Source organism: Syngnathus floridae, chromosome 12 (genome assembly GCF_059516105.1).
Source record: "Syngnathus floridae isolate MCC-2025c chromosome 12, RoL_Sflo_1.0, whole genome shotgun sequence".
In the NCBI taxonomy this organism is placed as follows: domain Eukaryota; kingdom Metazoa; phylum Chordata; class Actinopteri; order Syngnathiformes; family Syngnathidae; genus Syngnathus; species Syngnathus floridae.
In genome coordinates this window covers 4566704-4584059 of record NC_142424.1, presented here as the reverse complement: position 1 = coordinate 4584059, position 17356 = coordinate 4566704, and the positions used below count along the sequence as shown (strand labels likewise).

Here is a 17356-nt window from a genome sequence, read left to right as displayed (position 1 = left end):
TTTTATGAAATAATGGTGATTAATATATATTTTTTTCTTCATAAAACATTGTTAAAGTTATTCCAGAATGCTCCAAAACAGAGTTTCATTTAAAAATAGACCAATTGGCTTTATTTTTGGGAAACATTCACTAGCAGAAAACAGGACGGGAGGGGGCTTTAAATTCTTGATGGAATTGCAATTAAGACGCAGCAAAGAGAAGAAGGAGCGAGCCGGCGGTAGCAACAACGCGCTGCAGAGGAAATACATGAAAAGTTAATTTTGCACTTTGTCCCCCCCCCCCCCTCCCTGCCTTGTCATCACATATAACCTTCCCACTCCAAGTGTAGAGGGCATGATATTAAACATGAGTGTGTTGCAGCCCGCCAGCCATAATTAGCAGTCATCCGGCAGTGTTTGACCACAATATTCTACATTCAGGCAGCTTATTAAAAACTAAACTGCAGGTTGGAGACATTTGGGGCTATTTCACATCCGCTTTCTGCTTGTATCACGTTTCTCGTGATTAGCTCCTTAATGCTGCCACAAGCTGCATGACTGAAGGCAAAAGAAGCACCGCTCTCAAGTCATTGTGGATTTGTACATGCCTTTGCTTTTTTTTTTTTTTTTGGGAGAAGCCAGATTCTCCTTACGCAGCACACAGGTCTCGGCTTTATCGTAATAAGCCGTTTTGCCTTTATTGGCTTTAAAGGACTCCCAGGCGTTTTCTGGAAATTCAAAAATGTCCCGCTTGAGGTGTTGGAAAGGTCAATCCTGCCATTTTCTCTACTCCCTGTCCGTCAACCACATGGTTGTCACAATTAGCACAGTGAGGGCCCTGACAATTCTGCCTAGCAACAAGTATTTTATTGACGCATTTTTCAGATGTATGTTCGAGCTTCTCGTTCATCTCTCATAGAGCCAGATAATGCAACAAGGCCACTGAATGATAAAAAAACAAATCAATAGGGATAAAGAGAATTTAAGCCACCACCATCTCCCACCGCTATTTAAAAGTTTGCCCTTACAAATCATCAAGTCCACAAATCTCTTAATTTAAATGCCCCCCCCCCTCCATCTCCACGGCTTAGAGGCAGCAGCATCTGCTTGACACACGCACTCCGCATGAAAACATCCGTAACTGAAATTTAACCTGAGACGTGCTCTGACATCTGTTCCCCTAATGACTCGCCTTCACGCACTTAGCCACTGGTGAGTGTTTGCGCATTAGCATGTTCTTGCTGACACAACTTGCGCCGCAGATTTTTTTTTTTTTAAAGGTTACACACACTCAGCTGAAGCTCAGCATCCAGCTTAGCATGGCCTACATTGCCTCCCAGTGAATCAATTTGTTTTTTGTAGGTGTCGGGATGAAGGTGAAGGCTCTCATAAGGGGATTTATAAAAGACAGCAAAACACGCTACTTTTTTTTTTTTTTTTGCATCCTTTTGTAGACACGCAAAGCCTCGCCCGGTGACTCATAAGCAGCATCTTGTCATTAAATGCCAGAATCCCACCAAGTGGAAGTGATGCATAAAACTAAAATAGTCTGATCACCTTTTACATCTCATAATTTATCACATCCACTTTTGAAAACAGACTCAACACGACTGGTGCTTCTCTCTGTATTTGTTTTGTTGTGTGTGCATAGGCTGCATCCCTCTCAGCCCCCGAGGCAGATTTGGCTCCAGGCCACTGCCGCCGAGCTCTGCAAGGGGAATATGAATGGCATTAGCTGCGGGCTGTTGCCATGGTGTTGACTTATTTACTGTACATCAGCTCACTGACTTCAAACAGTATGTTTTGGCTGCCATATTAGTGTCAGCGTTATCATCCAAAGGACACATTTCCATTGGGGTGATTTAAAAAGAAGAAAAAAAACCCACTCTGGACGCTAGTAAACAAGATGAAAGTTGTGTGCTAAAAGTACTTGGCAGTGACAAATTCATACTTTAAAGTGCATTTCACATCATTTCAATAAAGCATTTCACTGACTGTAAATTTTCAACTCTTGGATGTAGAGTAATCTGATGATTAATTGTGGTTTTTGTCATGCACTTAAAAGAAATAAATGACTTAAACGCTTCATTTTTTTAATTATCCTGTTATTATTTGAAACTGAGTGAATTATTTATCACATAGAGAGATGTATTTCCTGTGTTTCATCAAATTGAGACCTGTGCTCCAACAGTATGGAGGAGAGAAAATGCCGAAATTAAATAAATACACAAAATTTAATATTTAATCTATTGATAACTGTTCATTTCTAATTGTTATTAATAACTGTACTTCCAAACAAAGTCGATAGACGGCGATCAAGAGCAGCAGTCAACTCCTGGCAGTCATGGAGCAGAAAAAGAAGAAGAAAAAAAGAGAACGAAGAAGAAGTTCACACGTGTTTACACCACGTCCGCTTGAGTCGTTTTTCAACCTGTTTGTCATCTTGTCAACCCCCGAAACGAGTTAATTCAATCAACACGTAGCTTTTAAAAAGTTCAAAGCACCAACATGGCTCAGAAGAAGAAGAAGCTGACCAAGAAGAAGAAATACCCGGCTGGCAAAGAGGTGGACGCCGACTCTGACGTCGGAGTCTTCGAAGTGGATGTCCAACTCAAAGACGATGATTCCGTAAGTCTTAAACGCGATAGATTTTCATATAATTTTAAAACGATGATTCCGTAAATCTTAAACGCAAAGTATTTTCATGACAAACGATATGAACTCATGTAATGAGGTGGTTAGTGTACCATACTTCGGCGTCAGGGGGTATAGCTCAGTGGTAGAGCATTTGACTGCAGATCAAGAGGTCTCCGGTTCAAATCCGGATGCCCCCTACTCGTTTTTGCTGACTGGTAAAATTTAAACATTTAATAGACTCAAAGCTGCAAAAGAATGCTGCACAATGCATTCCCCTGAGCATCGACAGTTTAGTACGTCATAAGATCGGAAATACTGGGAGCAATCTGGACTGGTCAGCAGCCAATCACAGGACACGTCAACAACTACAATTACATTATTTATGTTGAACATCTGTAATTTGAAAACTAGATTGTTTTATAACAAATTTATGACTGCTTTCAACAGCCCAGGGGCAAGCTGTTGCCCTTCCCCGCCCCTTCAGACTGCCTGTCTGATGTGGAACCGGACACCAGGGAGCTGGTCCGAGCCCAGAACAAGAAGAAGAAAAAGTCTGGAGGATTTCAGTCCATGGGTGAGAGCCACCAGCACAAACCTTAGATAAATAACCACGAGGTTGTTGCTAACATACAAACAATACATGCATCAATTTATTGTACTAGCCACACAACACGTAACTCTAAATTCAGATTTGTATTAAAACAATGTTTTAACTCACACGCTAGTGTTTGTCCATTTTGTGTGTTGTTAGGCTTGTCTTACCCCGTCTTCAAGGGTGTCATGAAGAAGGGCTACAATGTGCCGACCCCAATCCAAAGAAAGGTGAGCCTGCCCCACCTAGGCATCTTCGAATACACATGAAGAATCTGAGCAGTTTTTGTCTTAACCTTGTCCTCCGCTCGTTAGACAATCCCAGTCATTCTGGACGGCAAAGATGTCGTCGCCATGGCTCGGACAGGCAGCGGTAAGACGGCCGCTTTCCTGGTGCCCATGTTTGAGAAGCTGAAGGCGCCGCAAGCCCAGACGGGTGCCAGGGCCCTCATCCTGACCCCCACCAGAGAGCTGGCCCTGCAGACCATGAAGTTCACAAAAGAGGTAAGATGACAAGGAGTGAGGTCAAATGAGTCCTGGAACTAAATTACAATAAATTTGATCTTTGTAGTTGGGGAAATTCACAAAACTGAAGACAACCCTGATCCTTGGTGGAGACAGGTGTGTGGTTGTTTTATTTTTATTTCAATTCAAATCTTCGTGCTCGCCATCTTAAATCGATTTCCATGTCCTCTAGTTTGGAGGAGCAGTTTGCTGCGCTTCACGAGAACCCCGACATGTGAGTACAAGCACATCAACCGTTTAGCATTTAGCAAAATGATTTTACCTTGAGTTCCTTGACTCAGGAACAATAATTTGAATGTTGATGATTTCTCTTTGTCCTTCAGAATCATCGGTACCCCCGGCCGTCTCATGCACGTCGTCCAGGAAATGAATCTGAAGTTGAATCACGTTGAGTACGTGGTGTTCGACGAGGCCGACAGGTAATTCAGAACTTACATGTTCCTTTCGCTAAATTGTCAGCGGATGTGCGCCCTAATGTCGCTCGCTCCGTCAGGTTGTTTGAGATGGGCTTTGCCGAGCAGCTCCAGGAGATCATCAGGCGGCTTCCTGACATCAGACAGACGTTGTTGTTCTCTGCCACGCTGCCCAAATTGCTGGTGGAGTTTGCCAGAGCCGGTAAGATCGCATCCAATGCGGCCTTTATACGTTGACGGTCAAATATAATGTCAATGCTAATTTTGTTTGCACATCTATGGTGTTGCACATTGTGTGTGAGCTAGATAGTTGTGAGTCGAGGTTTCACTGTATATAGAGTTGTAATTGTGTCAAGTACTTCGAGAATAATCTGTAAAAAAATAATGATATGAAAATGTGATATGTTGGCAGAGTTTGGAAAAGACTATTTTTGTTCCCAGGGTTGACAGAACCAGTGCTGATTCGTTTGGATGTGGACTCCAAGATCAGTGACCAGATCACGGTTAAGAAAATAAATAGTAATAAGTTCAATTGAATTGTCGTGTATTGAAGCGGTTTTGTCTTCCATCCCCCAGCTTTCCTTCTTCCACTTGCGAGTGGATGACAAGCCGGCGCTGCTGCTCCACCTCCTGAGGAACGTGGTCAAGCCTCAGGAGCAGACGGTGGTTTTTGCCGCCACCAAACATCACGTGGAGTACATCAAGGAGGTCAGCCTCACGTCACAATCCCGTCAGGAAGCACGATTCTGATGTTTGCGGTGGGTTGTGTAGTTGTTGTCGTTAGAAGGGCTGGACTGCGCTTACATCTACAGCGCCCTGGATCAGACAGCCAGGAAGATCAACATCGGGAAGTTCGTACACCGCAAGGCCATGGTGCTCGTTGTGACGGACGTGGCCGCTCGTGGTATCGACATCCCGCTGCTGGACAATGTCATCAACTACAACTTTCCCTCCAAGTCAAAGCTCTTCTTGCACAGAGTTGGTAAGGAAGCCACACTCTGATTGGAAATAGTTTTTTTTTTTTCTTCAATGAAATGATCAATTATATTTGCTACTCAGGTCGTGTGGGCAGAGCGGGGCGCAGCGGAACGACCTACAGTATGGTGTGTCCGGACGAGGTGCCTTTTGTTTATGACCTTCACCTTTTCTTGGGAAGACCCGTACAGTTGGCCACCCCAGAGCAGTCGGCAGGTAGGAACGACACTTGTAGAAAACAAAAAAAAGAATTTCTCTAAATGGAAGTGGTCCTCCCTGCAGATTTAGACGGCATTTTTGGTCGCGTGCCTCAGAGCATCCTGGACGATGCAATGGTCAGCCTGATCACGGCGCACGAGAACTCCCTGGACCTGCAGAACCTCCACCACGTCTCGGAGAACGCCTACAAGCAGTACCTCAAATCTCGGCCCAACCCCTCGCCGGAGTCCATCAGACGAGTGAAGAACCTGGACCTGAGCTGCATGGCCGTCCATCCTTTGCTGAGTCCGTTTTGGGAGGATGGGAGCCCTCATCGACAACGCTCAGCAGACACGTTGGTGACGTTTTTCTTTTGTTTTAGGGTCCGGATTGGAGAAAACTGAGCTGGAACGTCTTAACATGGTTGACGCCATCAAGGGCTACAGAGCCAAATCTGTGAGTTTGCATATTTGATAGAAATACTTCTCGTCTAACTTGACACAAGCTTTCATGCATTGGTGTGTCGAACCTCAAATTACGTCTCCTCTTCTAGACCATCTTTGAAATCAACTCCAAGAGCAAGACGCTCGCCACTGAGGTGATGCGAGCCAAGCGCTCCAAAGACTCACGGCTGGTGGACAGATTCAGCAAGCACAGAGAAAGTCTGGCTGCGGAGAGGCTCCTTCATAACCCCGTCAGTGTCCCAGCCGGAGAAGATGCTGCCGACTCGGGCGAGGATGACGCGTTACAGGTAACACACATAAAAACCTTAGGAAACTATAGAATCATTTCTACAATGTGCATAAATTTTTTCCTGTTTTTAAAAATGTTAACATCAAAATAAAAGTGCCACTTTTAAAATAAATAGTTTATTTTGTATGGCAACACCTGGGAAGATTTGCCAAGTGTCACTGACTGCAGTGTAAACTTTCCACCAAGAGAGGGCGCTAATAGACTGTGGAAAAAGTCATCAGCGGTTTAGATAAGAGTACAATGGACTGTTTTTCCCTGGGTGTTTGTGTGGAGTGTGACTGTTCCTTTCCTTACAGGAGATTTTCTCCGAGGTGGTTGGTGGGAAGAGGAAAAATCATCAGGACGGAGGATTAGAGCGTCCAAAGAAAAAGCGAAACAAACGTGCGGCGGCGATCAAAGATGAGGAGTACTACATTCCTTACAGACCCAAAGACTTCAACTCGGAGAGAGGGTGAGAGCAAATTATTATTGAAATATTGTTAGATGTTAGCTTCACATTATCTCTTTGTACTTTAAGGTTAAGTATGAGCGGAGACGGCACCACCTTTGAAACGCAAGCGTCCTCCGCCGTCCTCGACCTCATGGGAGACGAAGGAGAACGACTCAACCAGCACAAGAAGATCATGAAATGGTGACGCCAACGAGGTTACATTTCCAATATCGTTATGTCTCATTCTCAATATTTATCCGGATTCAATTTGTAGGGACCGAAAGAGGAAGCGCTTCGTAACAGAAACGGGCAAAGATGATCAGAAGAACAGGATTAAACTCGAGGGGGGTCAAACCATCCACAAGAAGAAGAACAGGAAAAACTTGTATCCTTTTGGACAAATGCTGGTCGTTTACTTTGAAGTGTTTCGAAGACAAATTGGGGTGACAACATTTTGTTGGAATACTTAACAAGCTCTCAGTTACGAGGAGTGGAAGAAGAAGTACAAGATTGATGACGGAACCGCGGGCTCGGATGGGGAAGGAGGCGGAAGAGGAGGAGGGAGGAGGCCACCGAAAGGTACTTCATTTTTTGTAATAAATATAACTATTTTGGGTAATGCAGATATAAAAGTTGCATACAATAAACTGCAGAGATGCTCGACAGTATGAAACCCAAATTTGTTTGCGTCTCTCAGGTCGCGGTCGCAGTTCTACGGGCTCCCAGTTCTTGGCCAACGGTAGCAGGGTGCGCTCGGAGCTCAAAACCAGCCAGCAGATCCTGAAGGAGCGCAAGAAGCAACAGAAGCATCGCTTCCTACAGAGTGGAGGCCTGAAGAACATCCGCGCCAAGAACAAGAAATGGTTGGGAGACGTTAAGAAGTCCGGCTTCGGTCGAGGCAGCCAAAAGAAGGGCAAGATGAGGAAGAGGATGTGAGAACGAGCAACGACGTTGTATTTCATAATTTAATGTGGAAATGTTTGTTTTGGATTTATGTCGTCATTGTGGTGAACTCTCCAAATTGGAATGTTTGCGAATGACTTATTTGGTGCATTTTTGAGTGCTCTACTGTGTACATATAACATAATTCATTTGGAAAAATAGAGATAAAAAGGGTCAACCTTTTGTCATGTCATTATTTAATTCTTTCCCCCTCCAGACAATACTGATCATTTCTGTCAATAATATTATTTTGAATTATTCAACATTCTGCTCAAAGATTGTATTTCATAAGTGCCCAAGCTTTTTATTTTAAATTAGATGAATTGGATTAATATCTTATTTTGTATTTGGTTTTGCTCGAATATTCTCGATTCATTCGCATAGTTCTGCGATGACGTCACAGGTGAACACAGCAGGTGTCATTGATTGCGCTTGGCGGCTATGACGTACCAACGTTAGCAAATGGAGTGGCAAACGATTAACTCGAAAACTCGACGATTTACATGGTTAAAAAGTGATTTTAAACTATAATTACTAAAGCAGCGCACTATTTAAAGAAGAGGACTTGGGTGACAAATAAGCGGAGAAGCCCACAAAGGTAAGTTACGTCACCACGTTAGCGTCTTGAACATCTCGAAGTGTTAGCAACTTTATAGCAACTAACGATGGTTAATAGCGATAAATCCGTGTAAATAATGAAAGATTTCCCCAAACTAATAAGATTTTTCTTCCAGAAGTTGTCCTCAGTTTTAAACTTTGATAATTCAGTACATTGATGCTGAATACTAGATATTGTCAACGTCTTGTAATCATGCCACCTGGTGTCGCTGTTGGCTACCGAGCTTAGGCTAAGGTAAATATACACATTTTCATTACAAATTCAACATTTAATAACTACACTATATACTATAAAATACTAGTAAATTGTTTTAAGAATTAATGTGAAGCAAGTGTTTTATTTTTAACAACTGAGTACTGTAATTTGAAACGATAGTTGGCTACCATAATAAAATATGTATTCCATTTTTTCCCCCAGATATGTTTTGGTTATACCTTGGGTGAAGTGACGTACAATAAAGTACGTATACATTTTTATCTTGAATCATCATGACTGTATTTTCTGATTATTGTCATACTAAATGCTACTTAAAAAAACATAAGTTTGGGGCCAAGTTATCCCACACTCATCCCCGCTGCTTACATGTCAAGTGCTAATGTGATTTATCATCTGCAGAAATCCATCACCCACTTTAAGAGAAGTCGTGTCGTCTCCTTCAACTGCTGGAAAGGTGCAAAACATGAGCACATGCAGAGGAAACATCAGCACCGTGCCAGTCAAAGTGAAGGAGAAAAGTTCCTGATTTCATCTGGACATGGTTAGTTCCATTTTATCTTGTCTTTTGTAGACGTTGCCCAACGATGTGCTCTCTGTGAATATTTTTTATGCACACTCTGCTAAAAATGGAGGAAAAATGAGCAGTGATCGGGTAGCCTATGTATTTATTTATTGGGTCTAAACACAGCTGCGTCACCATGGTGATTGTCACCGACTCCTCTGACATGACTCATAGTTGGGGAAGGTGAATAATGTACAGTTTAGTGAAATGCTTAATATTGTAGTATGCTACCTTGGATATCAGCTCATCCCTGAGCCTTTATCCTCTTTATTATCCTCTCGTCGCATCCTGTGGTGCACCGGCAACTCTCCAGATGTCAGTGGCCTTATCTTAAGTCAGAGTTCCCAGGATGGACACAACATCCACTTGAGATACACCCGAGAGCCTGTCCAATGCTCTTGAGAAGGTGGAAAAGAAAAGCAAGGCAGGCTGCATATTTGTTTTACATATACCGTAATCGTATAGAAGCTTGACATGGTAGTCCGTTCCCTTCAAATTGTTGACCAATTTTATTTAATACTGAGTTCTACATAAAAGGGGTGGCGAGGGTGGTAGACGTTTAAAAGCAAAGTAAAGAAATAAAATCGAACCTCTCACGAGTCGATATTCCCAGATTTCTGTAGTCCTTATATTTGCATATTTTAGTTTCAGTCTCGTTCATCCCTGCTCGTCACTCATGCGACCTGTCTCTCCTCGTCAGATAAGATAACTCGGCCGTTCTCAGGCTATCGCTCACGAGGCTACGGGCCACTTGAGGAATGACAACGGCCCAACATGACTGACATTTGCCAATCTCCGGCTGACGAATTTGCTCTCGGTCGTAGAAACCCGCTACAGGCTTCCTTTTATCTTGAGCCGGACATGTTGTCGTTGTTGCGGATGCTCTGATGTTGCGGGGTCACCGGCTGGTTAGCTTGGTTTATTGTCGTGTTATTATCGCAACGCTGCGGCTTTGTTTTGAAAATAAGACAGCTTATGAAGATGTTTGGAGCGTCGCAGATGTTTAAGAGCCTTAAATTAGCTCTGTCACAATGGAAGGCTGACACTGGGCCACACGCATCCCAGTTGGAGCAGGGTCCACTGGGGCTTGTTGGCTGTGGACCTCTGAGGCTAAATAGAATACAAAGCACGCGATGCAAAGAGAATTTGCACTGACAGATTTGTATGACACCAACCGGCCTTCCAAGTCTCACTTTCCTCAAATGTCTTTTATGTGAAAAGTATCAATTAGAACCTCCACAAAGCCACATGTGAACTTTTTTTATTTTCCTTTTTTTCCCCGTCACCGTCTTTGGAATGACCAAATGACAGCTCATCACTAACACGGTCGAGGCTTGGTTTTAAATATGTCAGACACGTCCTGCGTCGGATGTGCAATATGGAATTGAAGCCCGGGCGTTTCGGAAAAGGGGCGGAGCTATGCCCGTGACGGCCCCACAAAGATTTGGAATTGTCGGTGGAAATGCTTCAGTAAGCAGATGCAGTGATTTATTCCTCGTCATCTGTTGGACTGTTGCACATGTTAAAAATCGGTTAAACGTTAAGAATCGTCTTTACGCAGGCAAAGTTTGAACCAATGAACGCATTAAATGTGATCCCATTATTATTGAAACCTTGTTAAATTTTGAATGATGCAACTAGACAGCGTCTGGAGCGAAAAGAGGGTCTGTCTGAAAACGCCACCTGCCAATTTGAATGTAAAGATGGTTTTCCATAGCCCCGCAGCTGTGTTTCCACTGTGATCCGTCAATTTGGATTCAGTTGTTACATGGAAACTCCAGTGCGAGCCAACGTTTGAAATCCAATCTACTCCCTTCTTTAACTTTGCCTTATTTTGCACAACATTTGGTACTCTAAGCATCTTTCCATAATCTGCTAACTGTGGAACCTCCGAGGTCAAACGCAATCCGTTCCAGGATGCCTCTTATCTCCAATTGAGAACCAATTTTTCTCGTAGGGAATAATGGTAATAGTTCATTCTCTGGATTTTGTAGTCAATGGCAGAAGGAAAGAATTTGAGTGCTAATTAGCATCGCTAATCTAACCACTTGATTAGAATTACAGCCTGCTCTCGTCCCTAACTATCACACGGGGTTATTTTTGGGTACTGGGTCGCCTGTCAGAAGGTCCTTATAAAGAGGTCATCAATGGGGTGGGTGGAAAGTGGCTTATCAGCTCCGCTACTCCTTGATGGAGCTGACTTGTTTGAATTTGGCATGAGAAAAAAGGTGGAATATTACAATGAAGTGTTTTTGCGAGAGAAAAGTGAAAAAGATGCAAGAACAAATCCAAATGTTAATAGAGAGAAAAAAAGTTGTGATGTCGCAAGACTGTTGTAATTTTACTTAAAACCAGTCATTGAAGTCGTATTATTGGCGAAGTTATTTTGCAAAACAAAAAATGAAAATAGACAATTTTTGTTTTCTCTTCTTTCCCGCGCTGAGGAATTTTTTTTTCCCCTCCCAGACTCGTTTCGCCTTCTGCGGGCACTCTGTTTTTCTCTGTGGCGACACACTTCATTTGTCTTCGCCAGGATCAGAGAAACAGCGAAAAATCAAAATAATCACCCCCGCCGTGAAGTAGAAGTCTCTGAGACAAAGTCCGGATAACAAGATGACAAAGCTTTTTAAAACGGAGCTTTAAGACGATGGCCACTCCACCCCGCTATCTTTTTCCAAGTTGTGTTTACGAGAGCGTTGCACTGTACGCGTGAGTTACATTTTATTATAAATTTTTTGAACAGGACTATGTAAAACATATTTAACTGAATTTTGACCTGCTGCCTTTCATGCCCAAAAAGTCCAAATTTTAAAAAACATCAAAAGGTTGCAGGAATCAAATCCTAATTTTGTGAGGAAAAAATATTTCTCTTATTTTTAGAAGAAAGTGAGAATAGTAGAGTTAAAAATGGAATAAGTAAAAAAAACAATTTCCAAGAATACAATCCAAACATTGACATAAAGTCCCAATTTCAAAAATAAAAATAAAACAAAATAAATTTCTTGCGTTGCGCTTTTTAGAAAACAAAAAGGGGGAATTCATTTTTTACAAATAAAGTAATATTTTTTGTAATCATCCATGAATCGACATTGTATTATAAAACCAAGTTTTGAGAATATTACACCTTGCATTATTAAGAAAAAAATAATATTCCAAAAATGAAGTTGTAATTTTACACCAAAAAAGTGAGGGCCTCATTTCCCGTTGCGTTTAGCCTAGCAGCCAAAAGGTGGCGCTGTAAGCATTTGTCCAGACTCAGCTGAGTAGTGAGTGACTTGTTGCTGCTTCTCGGCTTTGGAAAGCTGTGTGATCATTGATGTGATATCCATTGAAGGTCTCTTCATTGCTGTGCTCTTTAAGCATTGTTTTAGATCCTTGATATCCAACCTTTAGTATGAGAAATAAAGAAAACTCCTATGACAGCCATGATAGAACCCGGTGTTGGTGATTTTGATTGATCAGTAATCGGCCAAAGCTGGCCACGGTGGTCGCTCCGACTCCAGCAGGGCTTGATCTCTTGCCCGCGTTGAGTAACGGCACACCGAATGAACTACATTTGCAACGAGGGGGAGGATGAGTGGCGTAACATGTTCCATAAGAGGCCGCTTGGGGGCTGTGATTGGATGAAGAACATTTTCCCATCACTCGCTTCCTCCCCCAGGCCCCCCGATGGCACGCAAGGGCCCTAGCACTGCCGCAACGTGGCGCCAAGCGGGCACAGGGGTCTTGTGTTTGCGCATGTGAGTGTTGGAAGGCCGAGACCCCGGATATGTTGTGGAAGTGTGGAGTGGACAGGGGCCAGACAGGACGTGACCCTTTGGCGGAAGCCACAATAGCACGAGTGGCTGTCCGTCAAGACCTTTTGCCCACCCCCCACATTTATGCGATATGTCACGATCATAACTCAGCTTTTAATGAGCCCCAAAGCTAACAGTCATCGTTTTTTTTTATTTGTCGTTGTGCACTTTTCAAAAAAATGACCAAGTCATACAGTCGTCTAGATCTTAATGGCCAGCCTATTTAATCCCAAAATGCGACCCAGATGTGCAGCGGTCACCTGTATGAAGCGAGCGCGCTGACCCCCAATCGTCATCTAGCAGGGACACTTCCACCACCCCCAGTTCATCGTACGGGCAGATCAAAGTCACTCCCCTCGCTGGCTGTCCATCGGCTAACCTGCACCCTCGGACAAATGACCTGCGGGGTCAGCAGTCCAGCTCCGTTGAAAGGAACGAGAGTGACCCTCTCTGCTTCAAATAGCTATACATATATTTTATTTGATATATGTTTTTTATTTAGAAAACAGTTGCAGGAGATGTGCTTTTTCTTCATTTATATTACAAATCTTTTCAAGCAGTCCCAAACAAAACACTAACAGTTTTCCACAAGTTATGGCGGTTTATGTAAAAGACAGCCCACTGAGAAAAACATGTTAATCCTAATTTTATTTTCATTGTCTTAGAAAACCCCCCAAAAAACAGTATAGGTTTTTATATTAGTCTAAAAAAAATCGGAATACTCGCCGTTTATTGCAAACTCCAAAATGATGCCTTCAGAATTTCACGCAGATGTTCTCGTTTTTATTTTCCTCCTTGAATTGTTTTGATGACAATTTTCACTGAAATAGAACAAATGTGACGCATTCCTCATTTTCCTTTAACACACATGACGCTAAGTTCATTCATGTAAAAGTAACATCTTCTAAAAACATAAAATAAATATCCATTCTACACTATCTAAATTCCGGTGAGAAGAGACTCCCGTTATAAAGCGTCTTGATGTTTTGGAAAAAAAAAAAAAAGGGGGCTAAAAGGTGCAAATTAACTGAGCTGTCAGTGGTTGCTTGAAGTGAAGTGAACTTGCCGATAAGCCGAGTGGCTGGTTGAGGGAAAACCGACAGGAACTCCAGCCATCTGGACCTCATTCCCCTAAAAGAGAAGGGATTGACACTGAGTATAAGAGTAATGATCGAAAAAAAGCCAACGATAAGACGCAATTATCAACGACGCCTACCCTCCTCCATTTTTTTTTTTAGGCGTATTGAGGTGGCAGGACTTAGAACATGCTCAGAATTCAAAACAAGCAAATCTCAAATCATCTTTCCCTATTGAAAAGACTGAAAATGCCATTAATCTGTACCGGCCCACCAATAGAACATTGACTAATAAGAGTCAATGTCTTTTAATGAGGAATAAAGTATTAAAATATAAAATAATATTGTCCATCTACGGATGTTGCAGCACCATTTGTGTTCAAGTATCCATCGACCGATTTCCATATTGTAGTTCTTTATTTATCCAATATAATTCTTTAATCCTAATGGAAAATATAGTTTTTTGTTGCCAAGTTGTGTGGCAGCATGTTCCATGTAATTAGATTAAAATTATACATCATATATAAATTTTGTAATATTTATTGTACAGCAGTGTGCTGTTGGTCTTTTGACATATTACCCGCTTGGCTTCCTCCAAAGCCTTTTTATCTTTCTGTTTCAACATTTTTTTCATGCGCATTGTCCCCTGTAAGTGTGCGAAATGAACGTGCCATGCGTGCGAGAGGGTATTATCGTTGCGGTTGTGCCGGTTGAAATGATATCCAGAGCGCGGACATCAAACACCCGAGGTTGGCTGAGTTATGGCGCATCGAGAACAAAAAGGGGGCAGGCGGAGCGGGGGTGATGCTTAAGGGGATGGAAAAAGTGGGAGAAGGAGATAGATGACGCAGACATGAGGACAAGAAGCCTGGCCGCCGCATCATTTTTGTTCGGGCTTTGCGTCAGCCACGACTCGGGGGAGAAATTTCCCCCGGTGGAAAATGTGAAGGGGCATCGCAGCAGGTAGCAAGCAGGCAGGACATCGGAACAATTGTGGGTTGATCATCCTGATCATAAATGTTAATTACGATAGTGAAGTCTGAAATCCTGCAGTGAGTCACGAGGTGACTTAGCTGCTACGTTTTGGAATTTCCGCCCCACGTACGTTACACTCGGCCTTTGCGTCCCGAAAATGATGAACAACCCGCGCATATTTGGTTATCTGCACTTCCTTGAGAGTTGCAGATGGTGCTATTCGTCTTCATCCATCCAGCCGCTCAATTTGCAGGCCGGCAAACATCTGCGAGAAAGATCAAGTGAGCAAAACAATCGAGATGCGTCGAGTACATTGTCGCCGTCACACCTGCGGCAAAGAAACGGAACTCAACGTTTGTATTTGTCAGAGCCAGAGTAACCCAAACGGACACGTTGACAAATTGTGTGGCAATCGAATCTGCTCGTTTTGTGGCCTACCAGTACGAAAATGACTCTTTATTGTCACATTAAATATGTAACTTGGGTTTAATGTGGAAACATGAAAATATTAACGTCTGACGGGTTATAGTCGTCAACAAAATTGCAGTTCGCCAACAGAATCAAACAGCGGTGTGTTCAAACGTCAGTTACGAGCAGACGAGCGAGGAAGAGTGGGCCCAGTGTGCGCCGGGCGTGTGCACATGGCGTGCGGCACGCCCACGTTCACAGTTTGGCCACATTGTATCGCCGTAATTGATAATAAACAGGTCTCGGAGCGAGGGGTGGGGGTTTATTGCTTTTCCAGTCTTGTTAATTCAGAAACCAAATGCATTGGTTATTTCCTTCCTGGTTTAAGTGGGGCTTACGTTGGCCGTTTCCACGAGCATACCTCTGTTAATGGCCACCGCCTCTCGCGGCTCTGTCAATACCAGAGACGGAAATCAGGTGGCCGTCGCTTGGTTCAATAGGAGATGATTGTGTGACTTGGAATATACAGTAAATTATAGTAATGCAGTTCAAAGTTCCAAGTATTAATTCCTGACATCTGTTGAGCTTTTTAGTTTCGCCCAACAATGGGATTTTCCATTGACTGTTAGCATTAGCTTTGGCGATGTTTATTTTTTTTCTAAAACAAAGCATGTCTTGTTTTAAACTATTCATGTCATTCTTGTCTTGTGTTTAGCGTTAAGTACAGAGTGCGGATGTATTTAGCTTTTTCTTAATACTCAAGTAAATTACAGATATCTGGGGAAAATTATTTGTACTTCCCACCTACATATTGTAGCTCGGATGCATTGAGAAGATCCGCTTGCATGCTATATCATATATAGCCGAGCAGCAGGGGGCATTTGTTTTGTGTCGCCAACTATTTTGTGTTAAATCAAGCATCCAGATCGCTGCCCTTTGTGTCCCCGGATAGAGGTTGAGTCACGTCAAAGAGGGGAGGCGGACGGGGCGGGACGGGAGCCGGCAGCGAATTCTTGTCCAAACATTCTGCACGCGGATTTGTATTCATTGCACCCCTGCTGCTATTGATATCATTACGCGGGGTGCACATGCTGAGAGGCGGGGGCCGGGACTGGCAACGCGGAGGTCACGGAGCTCCAGGCCCTAACGAGAAGTGACACTGGCTCCAGGTCGGCCAAGCATCCACCGGATTTCAATGGGAGCCGCACTTTCCCAGTCAGCGAATTAGATCAAAGATCATTACCTGCTAATCAAAACACATGAGCGTAAGGGGCTTCCCTTCTGGATCTCGAGCTGGAGACAAAGGGCGAGACGGCACCGGCTACTGGAATGGACGGACTTTTATGCCCCCACCCCCACTTCCCCCTACCCTTCGAATATCCCAGATGTATTAAATCAATTTTTGGGTAAACTTCATTTTTACGCCAACTCTTGTTTGTATTCGGAGCTTCGTTCACATGGGATCCTTCAGGGGATCTCATTATCCGTTCCCATGGTCTGTAGTCGCTTTATGGTTGCGTAGGTCAGCGCCTGACAGCTCGCAACCAGAAGACATGATGATGATGTTGGACTAAAGATGACTGAAAAAAAATCCCAGATACTTTGGCGACCCATGCAAGTCTCATGCCAAGAACTTTGGGATGCGACAACTTCCATACATTTCCGTCAACTGCCGCTCCAGGCAGAAGTGCGCTAAGGGGGTGGCCGAAAATGGCCGCCACCCCCAAGCCGAGGCCTGCGTCTTGAAATGTCAAAGCCTCTCAGTCAACATGTGAGACAGCGAGAGTGAGAGAGTACAAAGAGGGCGGGGGTGGAAGGGGGGGGTGCGGGGGTGTTTTGCTGCCGCTGTACCGAAGTCTCCGTGGCCCATTAATCGTTTGTTTGAGTTTCCGCCCCAGCGAGCATGTCATGTCTCCATTAGAGAGGGTTTGTTTCTTCTTCCTGTCCGCCTCTTGGCAGCAGGGGGCTCTCACACATCTCATTTGGCAGCGCGCTGCCGTCTGGTGCCAGGCAGACTGTCCTGTGCGTGTGTCTTTGTGCATGCGTGCGTGCAAACTTTACCGTTTTCAGGCTGCTCATCCTCTGCGCATAAACATCCGTGTGCTCCGAGGGCGCCCATGCCAGCGCGATGGGGCGCTCGGACCAAATCAGACGGGATAGACTGTTGTCCTGTTGCTTAAGTCTTCTGACTGACTTCTTGTATTATCCCTAATTGGATTAGGTTGCCGAGTAGTGTCTGTTTTTGCTCGGCCGATGTATG

At 43.7% G+C, this 17356-nt stretch overlaps 2 protein-coding genes and 1 non-coding gene across 5 annotated transcripts in view; all 3 read left to right on the top strand.

The window, feature by feature from the left end:
- Positions 1 to 2352: 2352 nt before the first annotated feature.
- Positions 2353 to 7621, top strand: ddx54 (DEAD (Asp-Glu-Ala-Asp) box polypeptide 54). The gene is made up of 20 exons (XM_088391132.1): positions 2353 to 2607; positions 3064 to 3190; positions 3368 to 3438; positions 3523 to 3711; positions 3779 to 3828; positions 3905 to 3946; positions 4056 to 4151; positions 4226 to 4347; positions 4587 to 4648; positions 4722 to 4853; positions 4917 to 5127; positions 5205 to 5336; positions 5403 to 5624; positions 5701 to 5774; positions 5872 to 6069; positions 6368 to 6522; positions 6589 to 6702; positions 6776 to 6886; positions 6983 to 7080; positions 7199 to 7621. The coding sequence occupies exons 1-20, from the start codon at positions 2488 to 2490 to the stop codon at positions 7435 to 7437; spliced, it is 2565 nt and encodes an 854-aa protein (XP_088247258.1). The 5' UTR covers positions 2353 to 2487; the 3' UTR covers positions 7438 to 7621.
- On the top strand, positions 2742 to 2813 carry trnac-gca (transfer RNA cysteine (anticodon GCA)). Its single transcript has one exon. It is a non-coding gene; the product is annotated as a tRNA-Cys (tRNA).
- Positions 7622 to 7841: 220 nt separating the features above from the next.
- Positions 7842 to 17356, top strand: part of LOC148389634 (uncharacterized) — a 191283-nt gene continuing 181768 nt past the window's right edge. Inside the window, exons 1-4 of one of the 3 annotated variants that reach the window (XM_088391126.1) lie at positions 7842 to 8041; positions 8178 to 8296; positions 8480 to 8521; positions 8678 to 8819. The gene's annotated coding sequence lies outside the window, so the exon portion shown is untranslated. The remainder of the gene's footprint in view (positions 8042 to 8177; positions 8297 to 8479; positions 8522 to 8677; positions 8820 to 17356) is intronic. The other 2 variants (XM_088391123.1, XM_088391122.1) reach the window with 2 other exon arrangements.

Bases quoted from the DNA above. Each gene is read 5' to 3' on its own strand.
- ddx54 (XM_088391132.1), top strand. From the start codon at position 2,488: ATGGCTCAGAAGAAGAAGAAGCTGACCAAGAAGAAGAAATACCCGGCT. The intron at 3,947-4,055 runs GTGAGTACAAGC...TTTGTCCTTCAG, and splicing joins CTTCACGAGAACCCCGACAT to AATCATCGGTACCCCCGGCC. The intron at 5,775-5,871 runs GTGAGTTTGCAT...CTCCTCTTCTAG, and splicing joins AGGGCTACAGAGCCAAATCT to ACCATCTTTGAAATCAACTC.